This window comes from Manis javanica, chromosome 17 (assembly GCF_040802235.1).
Source record: "Manis javanica isolate MJ-LG chromosome 17, MJ_LKY, whole genome shotgun sequence".
NCBI lineage: Eukaryota > Metazoa > Chordata > Mammalia > Pholidota > Manidae > Manis > Manis javanica.
In genome coordinates, this window is record NC_133172.1 from 17,881,057 (window position 1) to 17,903,356 (window position 22,300).

General features: G+C 57.9%; 2 protein-coding genes across 6 annotated transcripts; one reads left to right on the forward strand and one right to left on the reverse strand.

Annotated features, from left to right (window-relative positions):
- Positions 1–63: 63 nt before the first annotated feature.
- Positions 64–2,756, forward strand: IGFLR1 (IGF like family receptor 1). Its single transcript, XM_037021433.2, is given in 6 exon segments — positions 64–79; positions 195–446; positions 449–493; positions 1,827–1,893; positions 1,976–2,061; positions 2,064–2,756. Coding segments are annotated over 6 exon segments (750 nt in total). The 3' UTR covers positions 2,348–2,756.
- Positions 2,675–22,074, reverse strand: KMT2B (lysine methyltransferase 2B). Of its 5 annotated transcripts, none has more exons than XM_037021594.2 (37): positions 21,697–22,074; positions 20,496–20,568; positions 18,266–20,250; positions 18,042–18,155; positions 17,798–17,948; positions 17,258–17,537; positions 17,042–17,097; positions 16,531–16,806; positions 16,143–16,237; positions 15,758–15,856; positions 15,509–15,622; positions 15,237–15,383; positions 15,040–15,135; positions 14,477–14,594; positions 13,844–13,957; positions 13,487–13,671; positions 13,322–13,411; positions 13,129–13,230; positions 12,923–12,996; positions 12,222–12,337; positions 12,032–12,123; positions 11,815–11,952; positions 10,918–11,076; positions 10,569–10,689; positions 10,413–10,491; positions 10,152–10,312; positions 8,890–9,117; positions 7,512–8,808; positions 7,335–7,424; positions 7,148–7,257; positions 4,609–4,746; positions 4,452–4,526; positions 4,173–4,350; positions 3,761–3,868; positions 3,591–3,674; positions 3,340–3,469; positions 2,675–3,247 (listed from the first exon to the last, which is right to left on the reverse strand). In XM_037021594.2, exons 1-37 carry the CDS (start codon positions 22,057–22,059, stop codon positions 2,972–2,974), a joined length of 8,112 nt encoding a protein of 2,703 aa, XP_036877489.1. In that variant the 5' UTR covers positions 22,060–22,074; the 3' UTR covers positions 2,675–2,971. The 5 variants fall into 5 exon arrangements, with proteins under 5 accessions (XP_036877489.1, XP_017522982.2, XP_073082033.1 ...); XM_017667493.3 differs by having other exon boundaries at positions 10,569–10,716; XM_073225932.1 differs by lacking the exon at positions 20,496–20,568 and having other exon boundaries at positions 10,569–10,716; positions 21,697–21,846.
- Positions 22,075–22,300: the final 226 nt, after the last annotated feature.

Below are 22,300 nucleotides of genomic sequence, written 5' to 3' on the forward strand. Positions count from 1 at the left end.
GTAACAGTTTTAACTCTTGACAGTAAACTTTGAAACAGGTGCTACTACAATCCAGTTTTAGGGATGGGGAAAAAAGACAGTAGGAAGATGGAAGGGGTGGGATATGAATCCACGCATTCTGGCCCCTGAGTCCTCATTCTAGCCATCTTGAGGTCTTGTGGCCTCTCTGGTAATGGGCCAGAAGCTGGACTAAGGGCTGGAGGTAGATTCCCGCCTTCTGAAGGAGCGTGGGGGATCTCATGCCTGTACACCCACTGCTTTCTTCTTCTGCCCCGGTTTCCTGGAAAGTGCGGCAGAGGCGCTGTGGCCGGAAGTCCTGCGGTTACGGCCCCCCAGGCCGCAAGCCCCGCCTGGATGGGCCCCTCAGCCTCTTCCCGACTGCGGCACTGCTCCGGCTCAGCTGGAGGCCTCCCTGCCCTGCGGCCACCTCGAGTACAGGAACCCTGACACCAGTGCTGTGGCAGCTGCCTGCAGCGTTTCGGGCCGCCCCCTGCCCGGGTGAGGAGCAAGGACAGGGAGTATGCTTACGTTCGAGCAGAGCTAGGGGGGTGATAGGGAACCGGGGGAAGGGGCGAGGTCTGTAGGGTATGGCCCGTGAGGCTTGCTTCGCGGGTAGGAGCGGTGAGCCTTACGCAGGTAAGACGGATTGGGGGTCTGAGCCAGTGAAGAAGGGAATAGTGTGGGTTGGACACTAGGGCCACGGCGAAGGGGTGTGGACGGTTGGGCGAGATCGGGGCGGTGAGGAAGGGATGGGCTGTGGTTAAGGCCGTGTGTGGGCGGAGCTCCGTGCCGAGGCGGGAGGGCAATGAGGAGCGGGGCCTGTGCAGAGAGAGGGTTCGGAGCCCGGCGGAGCTAGTGCGGGGTAGAGGGGCGGGCACGTCCGCTGATAGGCTGGGTGAGTAGAGTGCAAGGGGAGGAGCCTACCGGGATAGGGCAAAGGAGAAAGGGGGCGTCTCCAGCGCAGATGAGGTGGGGCCTGGCGGTTATACCTGAAACCCTGTTTCCAATTAGATTTGAGTTTTCAGAAAATTGTGGGCTCAATGACTTTGGCGATCACATAACATACCTCCTTCAGTGAATGACTTCCTGGGCAGTGCAACCCCAATAATGCGGAATTATGTAGCCCCTGTGGCGGTGGAGCCACGACTCCCACTCCCGCGGGGAGCTGCGACGGAACCCGGTGGCTCTGCAGAGGTGCTGGTCGGGCTCTGGAGGGCCTGGGCAAGGGTGCCGCTTGCAGGAGGTGGGGCGGAGGTTGGAGTGCGTGGTTTGGGATAGGATTGGCGAGGTCTGGATCAAGGGAAAGAGTGTGGCCCCACTGAAGAGGATAGGGGTGGGGGCAAAGTAGTATCAGGAGGTGACCTGCCTAAGTTAAAAGTAGTCGCACTTCGGTCTGGGGGCTAGATCAGGTGGCACTGTGGCCCCATTGAGGGGTATAGGATGGGAGGTTTGGGCTGAGGTGCTTTACTCCAACCTCTTATTTCCAGAAGTCGGTCTCAGAAGACCAAGGAGACCTGCCTCCTGACATCTGGAAAACCGAGCATCCTTACTTAGCCCCCAGAAGCCCATTTCACTGACGGTTTCCCGTTTCTCCAGTTTCCCGTGGACATACGTGCTTGACATCCGTCAGCAGGCTTCACGGAGTTCTGTCATGCTGAGTTTTGCCCTGCTAGTGGTGTGCTGGTTCTGCTCCTGACCTTAGGAGCGATCCTCCTGCTCGCCCCACAGGGGCACCACAACCAGCAGGAGAAAGCCGTCCCTTCACCCCTATCCTGGCTTGGTTTGCAGTGACCCCAAAACACATGACTTCTTGTCCCACTTACCCTCTCCAGGCTCCCTCGAGGCAAGGGACTCACAGGAAGTCTCTCTCCTTTCTCTCCTGGGCAAGGATTGGTAGGGGACACACCAAGCAAGGGGAAGGTGGACTGTAAGCACACTATTCCTCCTTCCCACCCCTCCATCTTGTCTTCCAGAGCTGCCGAGTCTGGCCCTGCAGCCCACCTTTTCTCCTGGATGAGCTGGAGGTGCTGATTGTACTTCTGGACCCTGAGCCTGGGCCAGCTGTGGCACCACTTGACACCTGGCTCCTTCGTCCACCTTCGCCTACTCACTACAACTCATTCACTCACCTCTGCAGGCCCTGATCAAGATGGTAGTGGCAAGGGAGTCCTCTGCCTTTCTGGGCCAGCTTCGCACACAGCTGGCCCTGCGAGGGTGGGCTGATACACTGCAGGTGCTACTCAAGCTTGGCTGGTCTGCGGCTTGCTTGCCTGGTACTAAGAAAGCTTCCCTTGAAGTAAATTCCTGCCCTCTCTGGGCCTCATTTATGGGACCTCTTGAAATATAGTCTGAATTGGGCCAAGACCCAACATTCCCTTCATTCTCCTCCCACAAGAGAAGGGCCTCTTGTACCACACACAGAAGACCAGATGTGGGAGAGCTGACCTTAGGTGCCTCTGGGCAAACAGGGACCCTCTGAGAAACGGCCTTGCTACCCTCGGGACAGCTCACCCACAGGGACCCAGCTGCATTCTAATCTAGAATATGTAGAACATGTGTCACTCTGAAGTCCAACAATGGCTGTACCTACCTACAGATGCTGACAGGCTTCCTTGGCATGGAAAAACGGGAGCTCTTACCTGCCCCAGCACGACACAAACGGCAAGACCACCTCTCCAAACATTGACAGACTTTATTGTGGGGAGGTTCCCACCTGGGATCCCACCCTCTTAAATAAAAAAGTGCATAGAAAAGAAGGGATTTAGAAACTTTTGTACAATATCTACATCCAGGGCCCCCAGGACAGGAAGGGGCGATTGCTGGGTGGGCTGGAGGGATGGATGCAGGGCCCTTGTCACCTGCATGCCCACATCCACCCTGAACATGAGGGTGGGGGTGAGATACTCTAGGAAGGACTAGGGAGCAAGGGGCAAGATGGCAGCGGGGACGGGTATGGTGGGCAGCCACAGCTTCAGTTAAGAAACCGCCGGCAGCGCTTGGCGCCACAGTTGCAGGGCAGCTTGTTGCTGGCATCCTCAATTGGGAACTTGTAGTCATAAGTGAGCTCCTCACCACGCAGGATGCGGCGCAGGGCAAAGATAACTATGTGCTTCTGGCCCTCCACGTGAATGACTCGAGAGAAGCAGTTGGGCTCACATGAGTGGTTGATGAAGCGGGCAGCATTGCCATGCATGGTGGCATCCACTACGTCGAAGTCATCCATGCGGAACATGTAGCACCCAATGCCCTATAGGGACATGGTGGGGGCCGTCAGGTGCTCTGTTCCCAAAGATCAGCCCCTCTTCACCCACCTCATTCCCATGGCCTGGTGGAGCCCACCTTCCCATCGTAGAACTTCTCCCGCTTGTCAGTCAGCACAGAGCGAATGACAATACCAGAGTATTCAATGACCATCTCGCCCGCATCGATGTTGCGCTTACAGAACAGGCCCCGCCCATGGATGGCAGATCTGCAAGGTAGGATGGGCAAGGGGGAGCTGAGGGGGCCGGGGAACAGAACCGAAAGAGCTGTCCCACACCAGTGTGTCTGTCCATCCACCCAAGGGGCATCCTCCCCCCGACCCCACTAACCTGTAGACACCCACAGCCTCTTTGGACGTCTTCTTGAGGTGGCGAAAACGCATGGCCATGGGCAGCTCTAGGCTGGTGGCACGTCTGGGGAGGGACAGCAGTGTCACAAGAGTTGGTCACCTTTAGGACCCTTCCAGACCAGCCCCAGCACCCTGGCCTGCCCTCCACACCTGGTTGACCTGAGCTGCACCTCGTCCTCTTCCTCATCACAGGTGGCTCCCTCAGGGAGCACCCGGTGCTGGGAGGCCAGGAAGTTGAACATGTCAAAGGTGCACTTCCTGCAGACAGCAGGGAGGAGAGGAGGGAGGCTCAGCCATTCCTTCAAGGAGATATTACCTACCTACCTATTCTTTGGCCTGGGCTGCTGCTGGCAGGGTAGAAGGAATACTGCGTCTCCTGAAGACACAGCAAAAGGGGAAAGGATGGGATTCATTCTTCCGATGTGAACTCTATAAGAATTCCTGGAGTGGCCTAGTGTCTTTTCCCCAGCCTCAGTTTCTAATCTGTGCAGATTAATTAATTCCCACCCTTGGGAACTCCAACATGCTGCCCTGACCCAGGCACAACACCCAGACCTCTCACCGGAGATAGACTTCAGCACGGGCCGCCCCATGAGGATTCAGAGGCGGTTCCTCCTGGCCCTCTCCCTGCTGGTGATAGCGGAACTTATAGTGCTGGCAGCGCTGGGCCCCAGGCAGCTGCTCTGCCAGGAAGATGACAGCGTCGTGGTGAATGCCCAGGAGCCTTGCCCCACTCATTCCTGGGCAGTCAGAGGGGAAGACACCCAAATGATGTTGGAGGTCCATCTTGTCCTCGGGGAATCATCCTAGTTCCCAGCACCCCTGTGGACCCCCCACTTACCACTAAAGGAGAGATGTCTGAGCCGGGCATGCCCTCGGGCCTCTTGCACCTTCTCAATCAGAGTTCTCCATGCTCCTAAGAAGAGGTTGGGCCAGAGCACTCAGGAAGGTGTTCTCTTGGACACCTTCTCTTCCTCTGATTGCTACTCCTGACTCACCTTCCAAGCTCTCTGCCTCCACGCTGAACCCATCTTCACTGCTGATCTCGAAGCGCAGATGTGGGCCAGCCCGTTTTGGGGCCTGGTTCTCTTTCTCCTCTGGGGATGGAGGTTCTTCCTCAGAGCTTGAAGCCTCACCTGGTCCCAAGGAGCCAGTCAGAGTAGGTGAGAATCACTCCTCTTGGACTCAAAGCCCCCTGTTCCCCATCACCCTCTCTTCCTCCCTGGACACAAGCAGATAACCGGATCTGATGGCCCTCTTCCTGATCTAACTGCCCAGTGAATCCTACAGGATGGACATTGTATTTTTTAAAGGGCCTGTGGTCCCTTTTCTGTAGCACAATTTTGCTGGATGAAGTTCCACAGGACCTTTAAGTATTGTGGCTCTGCAGGATACACATATGGTTCATTCAAACCAACTCTGCCATAGATGCCCATCTACCCCTCATTCCTCTGTCTCGCATGGAGAAGTGAAAATACTGGAGTTATATTTTGCACGTGTATTTTTTTAATAGGTAGCACATTTCTGTAAATATTACAAATACATTATTACACAGGCCCATAGACACAGAATCAAGTACATGCACATTATGAGCTATTTAAGGGATTTTCAGGGGTTAAAGATTTTAAAGAAAAAGGAGATACAACTTGTTGATGTAGATGTGGATGTGAGACAATGAGAGGGCTCAAAGACACTTCTGAGGTTTAGGGCCTGAACAACTAGAAGGTTAAAACTGCCATTGACTGAGATGGTGAGGATTGGGGAGGAACACGTTAGGAGTGAAGGTGGAGAGCTCAGTTTGGGACATGTTGAATCTGAGATTCCTCTCAGAAAAGCCCCCCTTGCAACTTGCTGGTGGAGATGGTGAGCAGGCAGCAGGATACAGGAGCCTGGCTATCAACTGAATATTGGAATAGAGAGATGGGTTAGAGCCATGAAGCTAGATGAGAGCACCTGGTAAGTAGATAGAGAAGTCAAGGACACGGCCCTGGAACATTTGTAAGTTGACAGATCAGGACAATGAGGCAGCATGACTCAGAGGTGAAGAGAGGGGAGAGGCTGTGTTTGGGTGGAGTTGGGGCGAACAGAGAAGTTTGAGTGGAGCATGCTTCAGGAGAGGGGCAGGATTTACATGGCCACGCTTTCTCCCCATGGCACTTGTCTGGGCCAACCCGCCCATATGCCCTCCCATCCCGAAGCAAGCCTCCAAACCTGACTCTTGCTCTGTGCCCACATAATCTCGAGGCTTCAGTGCCCCCAGGTCCACCTCTGACAACTTCTACCACTTCCTCTTAGCCCTCTCCCCGTCCTCACCTCCATTCTGCTCCCTGAAGCTAACAGGCTGGTTCCAGGGGCCTCGCCCAGGCGCTCGTGCTGCCTTCCTTCTCTTGGGGCTCGTGCTCAGCTGCAGTGCACTTGCTAACGTGTGTCTGTTTCCTCGACTACATTGTGGAATGGTCCCTGAGGGCAGGGACCTGTCTGTCATGGTCATTGCCTTTTCCTCATGCCGTCTCTGAGCCCCATCAGTAGACTTTTCGGTTAAACAGTCTTTCTACCTCATTCCACTTCCATGCTCAGCAGCTGAGGACCACGTAATGAGAAAAATCCACACATCTGATAGGACTGGGGCCATGAAATTATGAGTCTCAGGCTGCTCGATTACCTGTGTGCTGGCTGCAGCCCACTCCCTCTCCCACTGTCCCGTGACCGACACAGCACTTCCCTTCAGCTTCAGTGAGCCCACCACCCAAAGCCATTCCACGTGCACTGATGTCTGTAAGTCCAGTGATACCTTTCCTGTCTCAGAGGTCTCCTATTCAGACCTGACTGCCATGCCTCCCTCCCACCTCCTTGTCCAACCATGAGTCCTCTTCATCCTCCTCGGCCTTATGGTCTCAGCCCTCACACCAAACTCCTCTGAGATGCTATCTCACCTGCTCCTCCCAGATCCTTAGCTGAGCTTTTTGGCAAGGTGCCTGGCTGTTGTTCTGGCTCCCTCATCAACCACTGTCTTCAGTTCTGTACTCTGACATATCCTATCCCCACCTTGTGCCACCTGCCCACATGCCATACCAACCCCAGACCCAACATGCCTGGGGTCCTCTCTGGCAGTCGGAACTGCTGACTACTCCCTTCCTGGGGCCTCTAGAACACCACTCTCTGATCTCCTTCCTACTGTTCCTGCCCCCGCTCTGGGCCAGAACGTTATCTTTGGCTTCACGAGGTTCCTAAACCTCTGACCCTAGCAGACTAGGATCTGAAGCCGTCCCTGGGCTCTTAGGAACACCACACAAGCACTCTCAGAGAACCTCTTGCATTGAGCTCTAACTTCATCTCTGTGTCTATTTCTCCCACAGGCCATAAGCTCCCCAAGGGCATCTCTAATGCCAGCACCTAGCCTCAGGCTCATATCTAGGTGGGTGTGCAATGTACAACGTGCAGTGGGTGTTTTTTAAAGTGGACCAATTCTGTATCTGTCAGTCTCCCAGCAGAGGCAAGCGCAGGGCAGGCGGCAGTGAGGGAAAGGTTGGTCCCTACCTGAGTAATGGTGCCACTGGGACTCAAGCAGCAGGTCAGGGGGACCATCGGGGGCCCGGGGAGGACCACCTTCTGGAAATGACAGCAGAGGGGACCGGTCCTGGAGGGGCCTGTGAGGAGAGACCTGTCAGAAAGGGGAAAAGGACAGAGGTCCCAGAACCTCCAGAGAAAGGAACTGGCCACTCACCTTGGGCTTTCCTCCCCAGTGGGCTCCCCAGGATCATCTAGGTCGAGAACTCCACGCACCGTGGGGGTTTTCATCCTCACTCGGCTACACCTGGAGTGGGGGGAAAGCACACGGCTGAGTTGCCTTTTCCTGCTCATCCCTCTTGCCCACCTCTGCAGCCTCACCACATTCACTCACCCGCTGCCACTAAGCCCCAGCCCCTGAGAAGCATCCTCCAAGGACTCTCTGTCTGCCTCCAGCCGGGGGGTCTTGCTTGGGGGAGGTGCTGGTGGGGAACGGCCAGAGAAGGTGGACACCCTCTTGACGCGGATGGCTTGATGGGGTGGGCTGGGGGGCCCACTGCTCAATACCAGTGTCAGTGGAGGGGGAACAGGTGGGGGGGCAGGGCGGACCACCCCTACCACTGGCAGTACACCCAGCAGCGGTCCTGGGGGCAGAGTCCAGGAAGCAGGGGCTGCTGGGGGGATGGGAGGGGGCAGAGGTGGCTGCTTCACTGGGGGGGAGACAGGTTCACCCTCTCCAGCCATCTTCACAAACACTTGCCCCAATTTGTTGACAAGGATGATTTTGGATGTGGCAGGTTTGGGGGGCTCAGGGGCAGGACCCAGGCTCAACACCCGGACTCCTGGGGCCCCAGGGAGCCAGGCAAACGTCCGGGTAGGGTCAGCTGGGTTAGGGGGCAAGCCCTGGTGGGGCTGGTTGCCATTGGCCAGGGGAGGTGCTGGAGGGAGTGGCTCCTCTCTGGGCCCAGCACCCCCATCCCCAGACCCCCCTAGGTTCTTCAACACAAAATCCACAATTTCTGATGGCAAGTCCTCAGGAGGTCGGGCCCTGTCCGCTACAGACCCAATGACCCCAGCCCGGCCCACTCCTGGTCCTGACGGAGGAGTCCCCTGGCCCCGAGGCTGCTGGACTGCCTCAGCCTCGCTGTCTGTGCCATCATCCACTCCGTCCAGCTGTTCAATGCGGGGGGCTCCAGGAAGGGCGCTGGGGGCCAGGGCAGGGCCAGACACCACAGTCACAGGGAAGTGCATGTAGCGGGGGCTGGGGCTGGCCTCCTCCTCAGAGCTGTCCCCTGGGCCCCCACGGCTGCTCCCCACTGCCCCTGCAGCCACAATCTCTTCCTGGAAGGGCTCAGTCCCCAGCAGGCTGGCCGCAAAGTCCAGGTCAGCAGCACTCAGTCCTGACACCACCTCCATGTCCTCAAAGTCTGGGCCCAAGTCTTCAGGGGGTGGTGGAGGAGACGGGGCCAGGCCAGGGGGAGCCAGCTCCCCTGAGGTAGGTGTGAGGGCTCTAACGACTGAGGTAGGAGGGGGCACCCTGAGCTGAGGGGAGGATCTGAGAGGGGAAGAGGCCCGCCGTGATGGTGGCAGCCTGGGGGCCAGAGGGCTGGGACGACGCGAGCGTCTTGGGGGAGCTGGGAAGTCCAGGTCTCCCACTGTAGGGATGTGGTGGGTCAGAGAAGATGGACTTCCTGTGGGGGGAAGGGTCATTGTCAGCCAGGAGCTCCTGCCTCACCCGATCCCACCGCTCCCGGACACTCCCAGGTACTCACCAGGGGAGGGGAGAGGTCCGAAGGAGACACCCCCTAAGGGCCTCCGGGATGGTGAGTAGTTGGGCACTTTGATACGAGCCCCCAAGAAGGAGCGGGGGACTGGAGGAGGGGCACTGCTTGGATCCATTCGAAGTGGGGTGTCCAGGTTCTGAATGGGTGAGTGGTGCTCAGGAGCTCCAGGGATAAGGGCATCAGTATCTGGTAGGGGGTCCACATGATCTGGGGGCACTAAAGAAACAGAAGTATGTATCAGGGGCTCTTTGTTAAAACCTCTCCTCATGTAACATCCCTTCTTTTGAGCCAACTGTGCCTTTTCTGCTCCACCCACCCCCAACCCCGTCCAACCCAGTTCTCAGTCATCACCCAGGCCCCAAACCCATCTGTGGCTTCTGCAAAACCTCCACATGCACCTGGCTCAGGGTCCCTTTGTGACACCTCCTCACCCATCTGTTGCCATCTCCTCACTTCCTGGCTGTCTACTGCTCTCTCTGATTCAGGCCCCACAGGCCACAAGGAGTAATGCCTGCGTGGCCAGCCCTACCATTTTCTGCAGGTCCCTGCCACATCAAATCCAGCAGCCCCATCTTGGCTCTTAAGGCTCCCATTACCTGGCTCCACCCAACCTGTGCAAGCCGATCTCTGCCTCCTCCTCCCAATAGTCCCTTGTCTCCAGCCAGGACAGCTGTACCCTCCTCCCACCTACCTCATGTCATGCTCAGAGCTGGAACAAACCCTTTGCCCACAAACACAATCCAAATCTCTTCCTTGTCCCATTCAGCCTACCTCTCCCTTTATCAAGCTCCAAGTCCATTCTTTGCTCTGTGCCATCCAACTCTCAGGTACATCCCTCAATGCCAGCAGGGCCATAAGGAGCCAGTGTGGGAACTAAGCACATCTAGGCTAGCATCTGGGCGCCACCACATTGCTGTGGTGGGCGGCTGCCCCTTCTGAACTGCAGGACAGTGGAGCTTGTACTTCCTCAGAGGGCTTTACCCCAAGTCAAGTGGCCGTAACACTTTCTATGTCTATCCAGAAAAGTTGCCACCCCCAACAAGCAGAGAGCATGGTGCTCTCCCCTTACTTCCTGTGAAACGCCGAGCACCGCCCTGGCACCTAACGCATAGACCTTACTGCCATTACAACAAATGCAATAATGGCCAGCATCTGGGGTTTCTTTGGGGAAGAGGGGAATAAGGGTGGTGGGTAACCGCTTGGGGAGGGTGGCATTCAGAGAAGAAAATGAGGGTGTTCCAAGGCCATACCTGAGGAAGGGGTGGGGCTGTGCACAATGGTCTGGTTCTCTTCTGCTGCCTCCAGGTGAACCGGCTCTTCCCTTGGCCCCCATGGCCGATACTCCAGAATTCGGCACCGATACCAGCAGCGTCGCCGAGCATCCACCGTGCTCCAGTAGAGACGGGAGCATCTGTCAGGAGGGTGTGTGGGACAAGAGGGTCAGGGCAACTAGGGAAATGGGACCTAGTCCCATATTCCCCCTACCCCACAATGCCCTCTGAGCTGCTCACTGGTAGCCAATGGGGAAGAGCCGTCCCTCACAGTCTGAGAGATCAGACAGGGTACCCAAGGAGTCGATTCGGATGGAGCCTATGGTGCAAAGGAGAGTTCAGGAGGTTGGGATCAGGTAGGTTCAGGAAGACCAGGACAGAAAGTAAGTGGCTTACCGATAAGCACATTGATGGCATCAGGTTCGAGCCCTGTCAAGAACTTGCGCTTGAAGTTGATGCCTTCAAAGTCCACATAGACTCGTCGGAGAACATCAAACCCATCCGGGGTCACGATCTCCTGGGGGATGGGTGGCAAATGGCGCTGCTATATTGGTGGAGGATAAGAGGGGTGCAAGGGAAGGCTCTGGAAGCAGGGACTAGACAGTTGGGGGCTTGGGTAAAGGACGTGGGGAGAACAAGGAGAAAACCCCAAAAATCATCTGGGGCCAAGCCTGAGGGACGATTGGGGTCCATGAGTGAAGGAGTTAGAGAAGGGGGACCTGCCTTCCCCCAAGACCTGGCCTACCTTGCCATCCAGCAGGTCTGTGTGTTTCTGGCAGAAAACTTTCTTGTCATCCTGGAAGATGCAGTAGCTGGCCCGGGCACACATGAAGTGGAAGTTGCTGAGGCAGGAGGAAAGGCAGCAGCCCACCGTGGCTCCAGGCTTCAGGCAGAGCTCACAGCGCTGCGGGTGGAAGAGGCTGCTAAGGGGAGAAGTCAGTAACCGGGGCCAGGCTCTGACACTCAGCATTGCTGTTCTTGAGACTCTGCTCGGGCCCATCTCAGCCCAGCACCTCACACAGCAAAGGCACTCACCAAACAAAACCTCTTCCCTAGCTGCATCCAAGGCCAGGTGCACATCAAAACTATTTCAGATATTCTGAAGCAGAGTATAGGTGGTGGGGAGAAAAATAACAGCTGACACTTACTGAGCAGCACTGACCGTTTTCTCACACCATGCTACCCCAAAACCTGTATCATTTCATTTAATCCTCATAGCTGTCCCCCTGAGCTATCACTTACATCCCACTTCCTGCCAGAGAGCCTGAGGCAGTCCACAGCAGCTGACCCAGGCCCCACACTGGTGAGAGGGGAGTCTGACCCAGGCAACACCTCACCTCACAAGGACGGAGTAAGAGCTAGATGCCATGTTATATGGAAAGCATCCAGCACAGGCTCAAACAACGGAGTTCTTCAAACTTTTAGTCTCCCAGGATTCAGGCCTACATTATGGCCACAGGACACAAACAGGAGAAAACCTGGTATCACTGCAGCACCAGGGTCCTGGGACAACCAAAAAACGTACCCAGGACCAGCAGTGAAAGAACACACTGGGTAGAGACTGTGAAATGAGCTGTCTCCCCTGGAGAGGGCCCTACCCGAGACCCCGGGGCTGCCCACCTCTCCTGGCCCGGGCCCTCACCATCTGTCTCCCTCGAGCCACAGCAGCATGCACATTCTTGAGGGAGCCATCATTTTCTTCAAACACTTCAGCTGACCAAATGGCACAGTTGACGTGTGTCCATTCATTCTGCCCGATGTACAGGAGCCGCCCTGCCTCCTGGGGGCAGAGCAGCGTCATGAGGGGAGGCTGTAGGGACCAGGCCACACAACCTGGACCTTCACACAGTGGCCCTCACCTTAGAGTCTGCATCCCCATATTTGAGGCAAAGTGCACACTGACGGGGGTCCTCCAGGTGTGAGAAAGCAGCTGGATCCTTGCCCTGGAAAGCTGGAAGGGGTGTGGGAAGGGAGGCCCAAGAATCAGGACCTAGAGCCTGGCCCACCAACTCAAGGGGGCTCTGGCTTCCAGCCCCCACTTCCCAGTACCTGCTGAAGGGTCCCCTGGAGGCTGCCCTGATTCTGGGGTCTCTGGTTCCTGCTGCCTCCACTGAGCGTAGACATGGTCCAAGGATGGGGGCAACACGGCATTGGGAAGGACTCCGCTGTGGACAGGCAGGGCCAGCATCTGACATGTCTAACAAGGGTGGCTGGGCTAGCGCCCACCTACAGCCTAAACACACTATGACACCCTCTGTCCTCTCTCCAATAGTATTTCTCTCAGTCTCCTTAACAAGCCAGACCCTCTCATGCCACCTTGGACAAATGAAGTGCTGTTCCTCATGCCTGGAATACTCTTCCTTGGTATCTCAGCTCAGACATTCTCTTTTCTGGAAAGCCTATGCCCTGGACTCCAGCAGGCACCTCCTCTGGTCTCCCACAGCCCCGAGCTTCCCCATCACCGCCCTTACAGGCGGGGCATCAGTGGCTGCCCAAACTCCTAAACACAGCTCATTCCTTGTTGTTCCCAATACTGCCTTGCACAAAATAGAAACAAAGCGAGAGCTAACTATACAACCTGAGTCTTTGCTACTCTAGAACCACTGGGGACTCTCCTCCTGGTTCCACCATCCTCTAGACCCTAACTCCACTCCTGGTCTATTCTCAGCCTGGCTTAACCTTGGATTCCCAGGAGCCCTTGCCTTAGCCCTCGCTCCCTGGTTCCCCTCCTGCTACCCAGACTTGCTCACTTTGGCAGCCGGGTACTCCGTCGCCAGTACTTGGGGTCGTGGGCGTCGAACCAGCCGAACGCAGACTCTAGCAGCTGGGGAGTGGGTTAACAGCATGAGAAGAACTGGCTTCCCCAGGAGAGCTGGTGGGAGCAGGGTCTGAAGGACCCACTCTCTCCTCCCTGCTACCACTCAGGCCATCTACAGGCAAATCTCAGAGAGCTCACCTTCAGTAAGAGCCCCTTCATCTGGCCTCCAGCCCGGCGCTCTGGGGTCTCTCCTTCCGAGTGCCTCATCAGGATGCCCACCACGTCCTCCGTGAAGCTGTGCTGTAAGGGGGCTTGTCAGGATCTGAGCTCCCACTCCAACCCCAGCCCTCTCCTCCTGGCACCCACCTAATCCTCTTAGTGTCCCACTCACCACTGACTTGTAGTGGCCTTCCTCGAAGCGCTGACTCACAACTTGCAGATCACAGGGCCCTGGGTGCAGCTGCTTTCCATCCTGCCCACACTGCAAAGAAGGGAAGTCAGCAGGGCTGGTGATGGACCTGGCCCCATCCCGTCCTGCCTCCCGAGCCCCCCAGACCTGGGTGCACAGCAGCAGTGGGCCTGCCACCTTGGAGCTCAGCAGGCCCTGGAGCACCTGGCGCAGCCCCTCCTGCAGGGCCCCACTCAGGGCCTCTCGCCAGCGGGGGTGTGTGGCCCCAGCACACGGTCCACAGGTGTACAGCACCGAGTCTGGTAGCCCTGAAAGGATCTCATAATCTTCATCTAAAACAGCCAGGGCAGGAAAGAAGAAAACGGTTCAGGAAGATGTGAGGGCTCTCGGCCCCAGGGCTGCCAAGGCTATTTAATCCACCTGTCCTCTGAGGGCTGGTGGCAGCGGGTAGGAAAGGGACCCCCACAGGACTGAGGCTGTAGCCCGAGTCCTCCACCCACTCACCTGAGAGTCCCTCGCACTTAGCATGCACCCAGTGGTCACACTGTGCGCACTGCATCATCTTGCTCTCATAGTCGTTATCTTCGTAGCAGCGTGTGCAGATTGGGCAGTAGTTTCCTAGAGGAAGAGAGAAGGAGATGGCAAGTCAGAGGGGCCACTACCTGTCCTTCAGAGTCCCTGTGTGGGGACCCACCCTCTCCTGACTGCTGCACGGGCTGCCTCCAGTATACTCCATCTTTAGTCCCTACCACCCCCAAAAAGCTGGCTGAGAATAAGGCCTCTTTTCTAACTCTGGTGCCCCAATGCCTCACAAAGACTGGGGCCTTGATGAACATGCTGCCTGAATAAAAGAGGAAAGCCCAGGTTTGGGCTTGAGGTTCCAAGAGGCATCTCCAGGGCGACCATCAGGGTGGGGTACAAGCCCTCCACTCCCACTGCCCTCAGAGGGGCTGCATTCCTCTATTTTATGTACTAGGTGGTCTTCCGCAGAAGACTACCCTGAGCCAAAGAAGAAGTTACACAACTAGGAGTTGAGTGGAAAGCCATTAAAAAGAGCATGTTCTGACTGCCTGTCTAGGAGCCTGGCACAACTGCCCGGTGGCCCCCCAGGGCCCCAGTCCCCTGCCAGGTCCCCACCTTTCTCATAGAGCTGGGTGCACCTGGGGCAGAGGCTGTAATCTCCAGACCACTCGACGTCCCAGTTCTTGCCTGGAGTCGCGCCACAGCTTTTACAGCGCACGCAGGCTGAGCAGATCTGGGGGGCAGGGCAATGTTAGGGAACAACCAGACACCAACTGGAGCAGTGCAGGATGGGGACAGGCAAAGAGGAGTGGACAGTAGGCAGGAGACAAATGAGGAAGGATAGCTAAGAGAAAAGGTATGCAGGAGAGGAAAGGAAGAGGAGAAAGGGGGAGGAAGAGAAGCGGGGCAGGAGAGAAATGAAGCGGGGAGACTGGCAGAGGGGAATGGGATGAGTGGAGGGGAGGCTAGAACAGGACATTCTGAGCCCCCAGCTATGGAATCCATGAGCCCTTACAACCGTTAAGTACAAATTCTGCACATGAATCCTGTTCGTGAAACTGTTTTGAAGAGAAAAGTATACCAAACTTTGAAAAGAAACCTCCAACCTTCCCCTCCTCTTGACCTAGAGCAGCATTAATCAGAACTCCAAAGCAAGGGGTGTGGCCCTCATCTCTCACCCAGTGGCGCCGTTTGCGTGTGGCCCGGGTTGGGTAGCTGGGCCCCAGGCAGGCTGGGTGGTAAGCATGGCGGCAGCGCTCACACTCCAGGAGGTGCTGTTGGAGGGTGGAGAACGACAGCAATGGCAGAACCTACCGGCACAGGGTCATCCCTTCTCCTCTGTGCCTCCACTCACCCCCGTGGCCCATGCTCAAACCTTAGATCCCCGGCCCTTGCGCCCACAGACATGGCAGAACTTGCAACGGCGGCAGCACCAGGTGTCATGATGTTGGGGCAGGGGCCGCTCGGCCTCTTCCAGGCAGAATGGGTGGAAAGGGTCACAGCAGACTTGGCAGAACACCAGCTGGGGGCAGGGACAGTGAACGATGGACACAGTGAGAGCCCAGAGGATGAGATCCTGAGGGCCCAAGAATCAGGCAGTAAGGGCCACTGGGGACTTGGGGCTATGGAAAAAGGTGGGGATCCAACCTCATGCAGGCCTTTGCTGGCACACAGTAAGCACACCATCGGCGGCCCGCCTGGCACAGAGGTGAGCACGCTCAGGCCACCCATCAGCCACACGTTCTCCAGATCACAATCCTCCTGAGGGAAGAGAAGACATGGGATGAAAGAGCAGCCAGGAACAGAAGCCAGATCCACCATTTAAGCCCTGTGTCTCAGACCCAATCAGTAAGTTTCTTCCAACCAGTCTTGAGACCCTCACCCTTAATGTCATACCTTAAAATCCACACGGACCCGGTGCACACCATCGGGGGACTTCTGTTTTCCAGTCCAGCCATTGGGAAAAGAAGCATAGGGACCAGGGGCCAAAGCATCCTAGGGAGGATGGTGGTGGTCAGAAGGCTGCCAGCCCCCCACTTTGCAGACTTCTTTCCTCTCTGCCCTGTCCCCTAGCCCTCCCAGCCCTGGCTTTTGCCCAGATCCTACTTTACTTTCCAGGACAGGCTGCCCCACCCCTCAGGGCCTGTCCTCTGGTGTGGACACAACACGGCACTCAGGGCACAACACGGAAGCAGTTACCCTGACTTCCCAGACAACTCCTGGAGGGCGGGGAACATGCCTTCTATGGGGCTCGGGGTTCTTGGTGTGGGGCCGTGCTGACCTTGTCTGGGCGCCTTCGGGCCTTGAGCTGCAACACAGGCTGCAGGGTGGGTTTGCGGGGCCGGCTCTGCTCCTCAGGTTCTAGCATTGGCAGCTCTAGGCAGGATACACAAGCAGTGAGGTTCCCCCGCTTCCCTTTCTCTATAACCTCCAAAGGTTTCCTAGATACCCAGGGCCTTTAACTAATCAAGGTCCACCAAGATGACCGGCGGGCTTTGCTCTAAGAGCTACTGAACACATCATGCAGCAATTCTGTCTGTCCTCCTAAACTCCCTCCTTCCCTGCACTCAGCTACTTTATCATACAACAGCTCTGGGTCCAGGAACCCCACACCTTCCACACATAAGACACAAGTCTGACTGACAGAGGAAGCAACAAGCAATGCGCACCATTCTCTCGGGGGTTCCGACGCCGAGGAGCAGGAGGACCCCCAGGCTCTGAGTCATCCGAGTCCTCGAAGATATCATAGGAGGGTCGCTGTTTGACGCAGCGCCGGGCTGACTTGCGCTGCAGGAGGGAGTCCTGCTCCTCGGTCCCTGGGGGGGCCACCACCTCCTCCCGGGGCCCCCCAGCTCCCGCCCCCCGGCGTGGGCCTGGAGGACCAGGGGAGGCCTCAGGAGATTCATCGGAATCCCAGGGCAACAGCGTCTTCACTATCGTCCGGCCTGTGGGAACAGGGGACTTAGTAGGATCTGAACTGAGCCAGCAACACGAGACACTGGGATGGAGAAAAGACAGAGGATGTGGGGCAGAAGAGAATACAGGAGACAAAGGCACACGATGGAAAAGACGACAAAGATGTGGACCACAAAGTAGGGGGAGAGCGAAGAAAACATGGTCCCTTCCGTACCATGAACCTAAATAGGACTGTGCAAAGAAATGCTCCTCAAACCCCATTACCTTTTTTAGCCAGCCGTTCCATCTTCCGAGCCTCTATCTTGTCGCACTTCCGGTATCTGGGGAGGGGAGCAGCACGTCACCAGGGTAGGGGACTGGTGGTCTGGGGGAAGAGAGGAAGCTCTCCACAAGGATGCCAATCCACTGCTCTGATGGGGCAGGAGGCCTGGGAGACTGACAACCATGGCTGGGAATGGAGGCTCTGCCCCAGCTACTCACACACAGCACTGCTTCTTGGTGTTGGGGCCCCCAAACTTGGGCTTGTCCAGACAGTTGACACAGGACCCACAGTCCTGCACACGCAAGCAGCCCCGACAGTGTCCACACCGTGCCATCCGCATCTTCTTGCCATGATGGGAAGGCATGGAGCGCCGGGGTGTATGTGCCAGGGACCCTCCAGACCCAGCAGGCTCTGAGTCTCCCCCAGGCCCTGACGACTCCACCTTTCCCTGCTGGGACTGTGACGGGACACTCTCAGTCTCAGATGCTGATGACGTATCTAGTGCAGTGAAGAGGAGAGAGAGCCACAAAGCCACCAGGTCTTCTACTTCATTTGTTTCCTGCTAGATCCTATTCAATTGGCCCCTTGGCCCCCAAATCAACTAAGGTTCCAGATGCTCCTAAGACATAGCGCTCCAACCCACTTGCTGTCTAGCACCAAGCACCCAACCAGTTCCTAGTCTCCTAGGCTCTTGGTGCATCTGCTTACCCTAAACTTGACACAGCTGTCCAATTCCCCCACAACAGACCCGTCCCTACCCTCCGTGGCGAGATCCTGACGATCCCGAAGCGGGAGAGCGCTGAGGCGGGGGACGTCTTCAGGCACCATGGCCCGGGCCTGACCCAGGGCCACAGCAGCATGGCGGCAGACGTGTTTGATGCGGGGGCCTTGCACAGGGGACTCGGGGCCCTGGTGGAGGAGAAACCAGGAATATGTGTGGGGAGTTGCCCCTTGTGCTCCGGCAACCAGCCTTCTTCAGAGGGCCCTCCTCCCAGTCCATACCGACGGTCTCTCTCTCTTCGTTTCCATCGATTCATCTTCAGACCTGACAGAACCTCTATCTGGGATCTGCTTGGCAGCCCCCACGACCTCCTCCATTTGCCCCCCAGGGCTGGGCTGGTGGGGGAATAAACAGGATCAGAGGCTGGGAAGTGAGGACAGACGGGGCCGGGGAGGGAGGCGCCGAGGAGTCCTGGGAGGCCGGGGCAGGGCTGCGGGACGCTCACCGGCATGGTGGACGCCACCTTCTGCTGCTGCTGCTGGTCAATCTTGAACAGCTGCACCTTGGCTCTCTTGAGAAGGCTGAACATCTTCTCTTCCACACCAGACAGTGGCAAGGAGCCCAGGCTTGTGATCCGGGCCCTTTCCTGGGGTGGCGACTGTGGCTGCTGTGGCGGCAGTGCCTGGGGTAGCAGCTGGGTGTGTAAGGCTTGCAGGGGCTGCTGAAGCTGAGCCTGAGGCTGCTGCTGCCCACTGTTTGGGGCTGGGGCCCCAGGAGGGGGCACCTCAGCCTTAACAGGAGTGACGACCACAGGGGCAAATCGAGGCAGGCTGAGGTGGTTGGTGCGGCCTGCTGCCCGTGGCTCAGGCTCAGCTGGAGAGTCATCGGTGGGAGGAGGCTCTGGCTCAGGGGTTTCAGGAGCCCCGAGAGGAGGAGTAGTAAGCACCGATTCGTAGATCTTCAGGTGGGCCTCACTTGGGGTGAACTGTGGGGCCCGAAGGAGCAGAGGCCTCCGGGATGGAGTGACAGGGATAGGGGGTGGGGCAGGCGGAGGGGCAGGTGGAGGTGGGGGCAGTTCCCGGGTCAGTGAGGTCCAGCGAAACGTGGGTTCCCTTAGGATAGATCGTCTCTTCTCAGGGAGTGGAATTGGGGTAGGAGGGGTTGGGGCACGTGGCGGAGAAGGGGCTGGTGCTGGTTCCTGAGGAGCAAGTGGGGAGGTGGCAACAGGAGGCCGCAGAGGTGAGACCTCTACCTTTGGGGGCTTGGGGGGGTCTTCATCCATAAATCGCCGGGGGGTCTTGATGACACGGGAGGAGCGGGCACTCACCACAGGCATAATAAACTGCCGGATATTCTTCAGAAAGGTGGTGCTTTTGGGGACCATGGTGGGGCTGTCTTCCAGAGGACCACCCATGGTGGTGCTGGGGGTTGGAGTGGGGGGAGAGGTGCCCTCTGGCACTGCCCGAGCAGCTTCCCGCTCTGCCCGCTGGCTGGGAGTCAGGGGAGGCCGGCCCCTCTTCCTGGAGCATGTAGTTGGGACCACGGGAGGAAGGGATTCTTCCTGCTCCTCTGGAGCAGGAGGGGGCGGAGGAGATGGTAGGGGCAGAGGGGACACTGGAGGTGGTGGAGGGCAGAGTGGGGGTGGAGGAGATGTTGAGGGGGGTGGGGGAGGTGAAGGGGTCAGAGGGGGTAGAGGGCCTGGAGGAGTCAGGGGTGGGGATGGCAGCTTTGTCTCTTCCTTTTCCTCAGCTAGCATCGTCTCTTCCTCGGCTACAGCTTTCTCCTGCTTCTCTTCATCCTCCTCCTCCTTGTCTTTCTCTTCTTCCTCTTCCTCCTCTCCCTCTTCCTCCAGCTTCTGTTCCTTCCTCCAGCAGGGGCCCTCTCCCTGTCCAGATCCAACTCTTCCTTGGGAAGCATCCTGCCAGCTTTCCTCATGTTGCTCTTGACCCTGACCTGATTCAAATCCCAAGGACAACTGTCCCATCTTCACTCTTTTGGCCTTTGAAACAAACTTGATCATGATAGGAAGACCGCCGCGGCCTCGGCCTCTGCCTCCACGGCCTCCTCGCCCAGACTGTCCTCCACGCTTGGGAGTCCCAGGTCCTGGGCCAGGCCCCTCCTTGCACTTCCAGCTGCCAGTTCGATGTTTTACTGGAACCACAGGAGGTGGGGGCTCGGATTTGGGGATTGTCACAGCTGCTTCTGCCACCACTATTGCTTGTTGCTTCTTCCTGCAGGGGCCTGCTGGCCTTCCCGGGGGCCGTCCCCGAGACCGACGGGGGGTAGAGGGTTCACATGCTCGGCTCCGGGGGGCTGGGGGTGCCTGGGCCCGCCGGAGAAGTTCTGTTAGTGCCTGCACCATCCGTTCTGTGCCCTCCTCACCCCGTTTCCGGGCAGGAGTCTTTGAGGGGGTAGGAGCCACATCTGCTAGGCGAGGAGGTGGAATGGGGGTCGTCTTATGCTTGCGGCCCCGACCTCGGGGGGCTCGACCTAAAAGGAGAATAGGCGTGGGGAGATGGGTCAAGCTAACCCTGAAAACTGAGAAAGGCACTCCGGGAGGGCAGGGACTAAGTCTTACTTGTCTGTTTCCCCCATAGCCCAGCCTAGCTCGGGCTTTGAACACAGAACACACTTGGTAACTGATGGAGACTCTAGTTGAACAGGGAAGAGCTGACACAAAAAGCAAGAATAACATTCCTGTAAAGCTATAGAGGTAGAGTTTCCCCATCACTCACCTCGCTGGGATCGGAGCGCAGAGCGCAGGGAACTGGGGGCCACATCTTCATCTGAATGAAAACCCTGAAACTCCTGATTTAGGGGACCAGGGGTGGAGGGGAGAAACAGCAGTCAGTGCCAAAGCCCTCGTTTCACCTGAGACTCAGGTATCGAGGGAATATCCCCAGTTTCCCCTCAATGTACCCCTGCCTATTCAAAAAAAACCCAAAAAGACTGTAAGGTGAGGGAAGTAGGAAACAGTCTCTTCCTTGGAATGGAAGCATGGGGTATTCTGAACCCCCATTCCCTATGCCAGACCACGTCAGCACAGCCATTGGTGGTTTGCTGGCGCACAAGAGAACAGAACAGGGTCTTCTCAGACCAGGAAGTAGGCACTAGTCTCAGATTCCCTCATACTCCCAACTAAGAAGAAATGGAACCTCTGTTTACATGCTCTGAGGCCATAGTTTCCTTCCTGAATTGAAGATGGGAATAGGGCACCCAAGTGGGGAGTGTGGGTGTCTATCAAAGAGTTTATCATATTAAGGTCCACCATGAGCCCTCAAGTGGCTACAAACTGTCCAAAGTAACAGCCCACACCTTCCTGCCTTTTCCGATAGACTAGGGATGATAAATCCTGAGCTGAATTCAGACCTGCTAGAGTGCCGGGTCTCAGCCTTCTTTTTATTTCTCTTTCACCTGTGCCCCCAAGAGGACGCCTTCCACCATTCTACCCTCCACTTTAGGTCAGAAGAGGAACTGGAGCACTGGGGAAACCAGGGATGTATCAGGATTATGAGGCCGGGCGGGGCAGCCTACAGGTAAGATCCCAGAAAGCCATACCCTGGGTCCACTAACGCCACCCTGCTGCTGTCAACCCCCACGGGTTGGGCACGCAGTCCCCACAGCCTCCTCCGCCAAACCTCGACTGCCCTAGCTTTGCCAACCATCAAGAGGGATCAGCCCGGGACCTTTCAGCAGGACCCGCCTCAGGCCCCAGTGCCCGGCTGCAGCCCGGGCTTCCCTATCCACTTCAGAGGCTTCTTCCACCGACAGCTCTATGCAGCCCACCTCCCTCCATGCCCATGTCTAGGCTCCCTTCCCTCCCCAGGGGCCCTGAGGACTCCCGCTTCCCCACGCCACCCCTCCGGGCCACCTAGACCCCGGGAAGCACCCGGCCTCCGCCCCGCCCGGCGATGGGGACGCTTCCGACTGCCTCACCTCATCGTCGGATTCCCCGTCACTGCTCTCTTCCTGTGGCACGGAGCCCCGGCAGGGGCCCCAGCCCCGGCCCCGGCCCCGGCCCCGGCCCCGCTGAACGCGCGGGCCGGCCCACAGGCGGCGGAGACGGCGCAGGCCCCGGCGGAGCCCCAGCAAACGGAGCAGGGCCGTGTCCTCCCCGGGCTCGGCTCCACCCGGCCCCGCCGCGCTGCTGCCGCGCCGCAGAGCTACCCGCACTCTCTCGGCCCCGCTGCCCCGTCCGCCGCGGCCCCCGCCCCCGCCGGAGCCTCGCGGCCGGCCTGGGAAGCGGCCTCGCGCGGAGCCAGGCCCGGGGCAACTACCGCCGCCCGCCGCCGCCGCCATCTTGGCACCGTGAGAGGGGCCGGGGAGGCGGGGGGAGGGGCGGCCCGTGCGCAGGCCGGGGGGAGGGGAAGGAGAGGAGGGGCGGGGCGGCTGCGGCTCACGACAACAACCAGCGCCGCCGTGCGGCCGCGGGGAGTCTAGGGCTGGGCTGGCTGCGCGCGGGGCACCACGGGAGCGGGAGTCCGAAGACGGTCGGCGGTCACCCTCAGATCGCGCCTCTAGAGCACAAACCCCTACGAGC

What these genes read in the sequence shown, in the direction of transcription:
- KMT2B (XM_017667493.3), bottom strand. Translation starts at nt 22,059, where the DNA reads ATGGCGGCGGCGGCGGGCGGCGGTAGTTGCCCCGGGCCTGGCTCCGCG. An exon ending in CCCGAAGGCGCCCAGACAAG is followed by an intron (nt 15,857 to 16,142) that starts GTCAGCACGGCC and finishes CATCCTCCCTAG; the next exon opens with GATGCTTTGGCCCCTGGTCC. An exon ending in CACCCAGCTCTATGAGAAAG is followed by an intron (nt 13,958 to 14,476) that starts GTGGGGACCTGG and finishes CTCTTCCTCTAG; the next exon opens with GAAACTACTGCCCAATCTGC.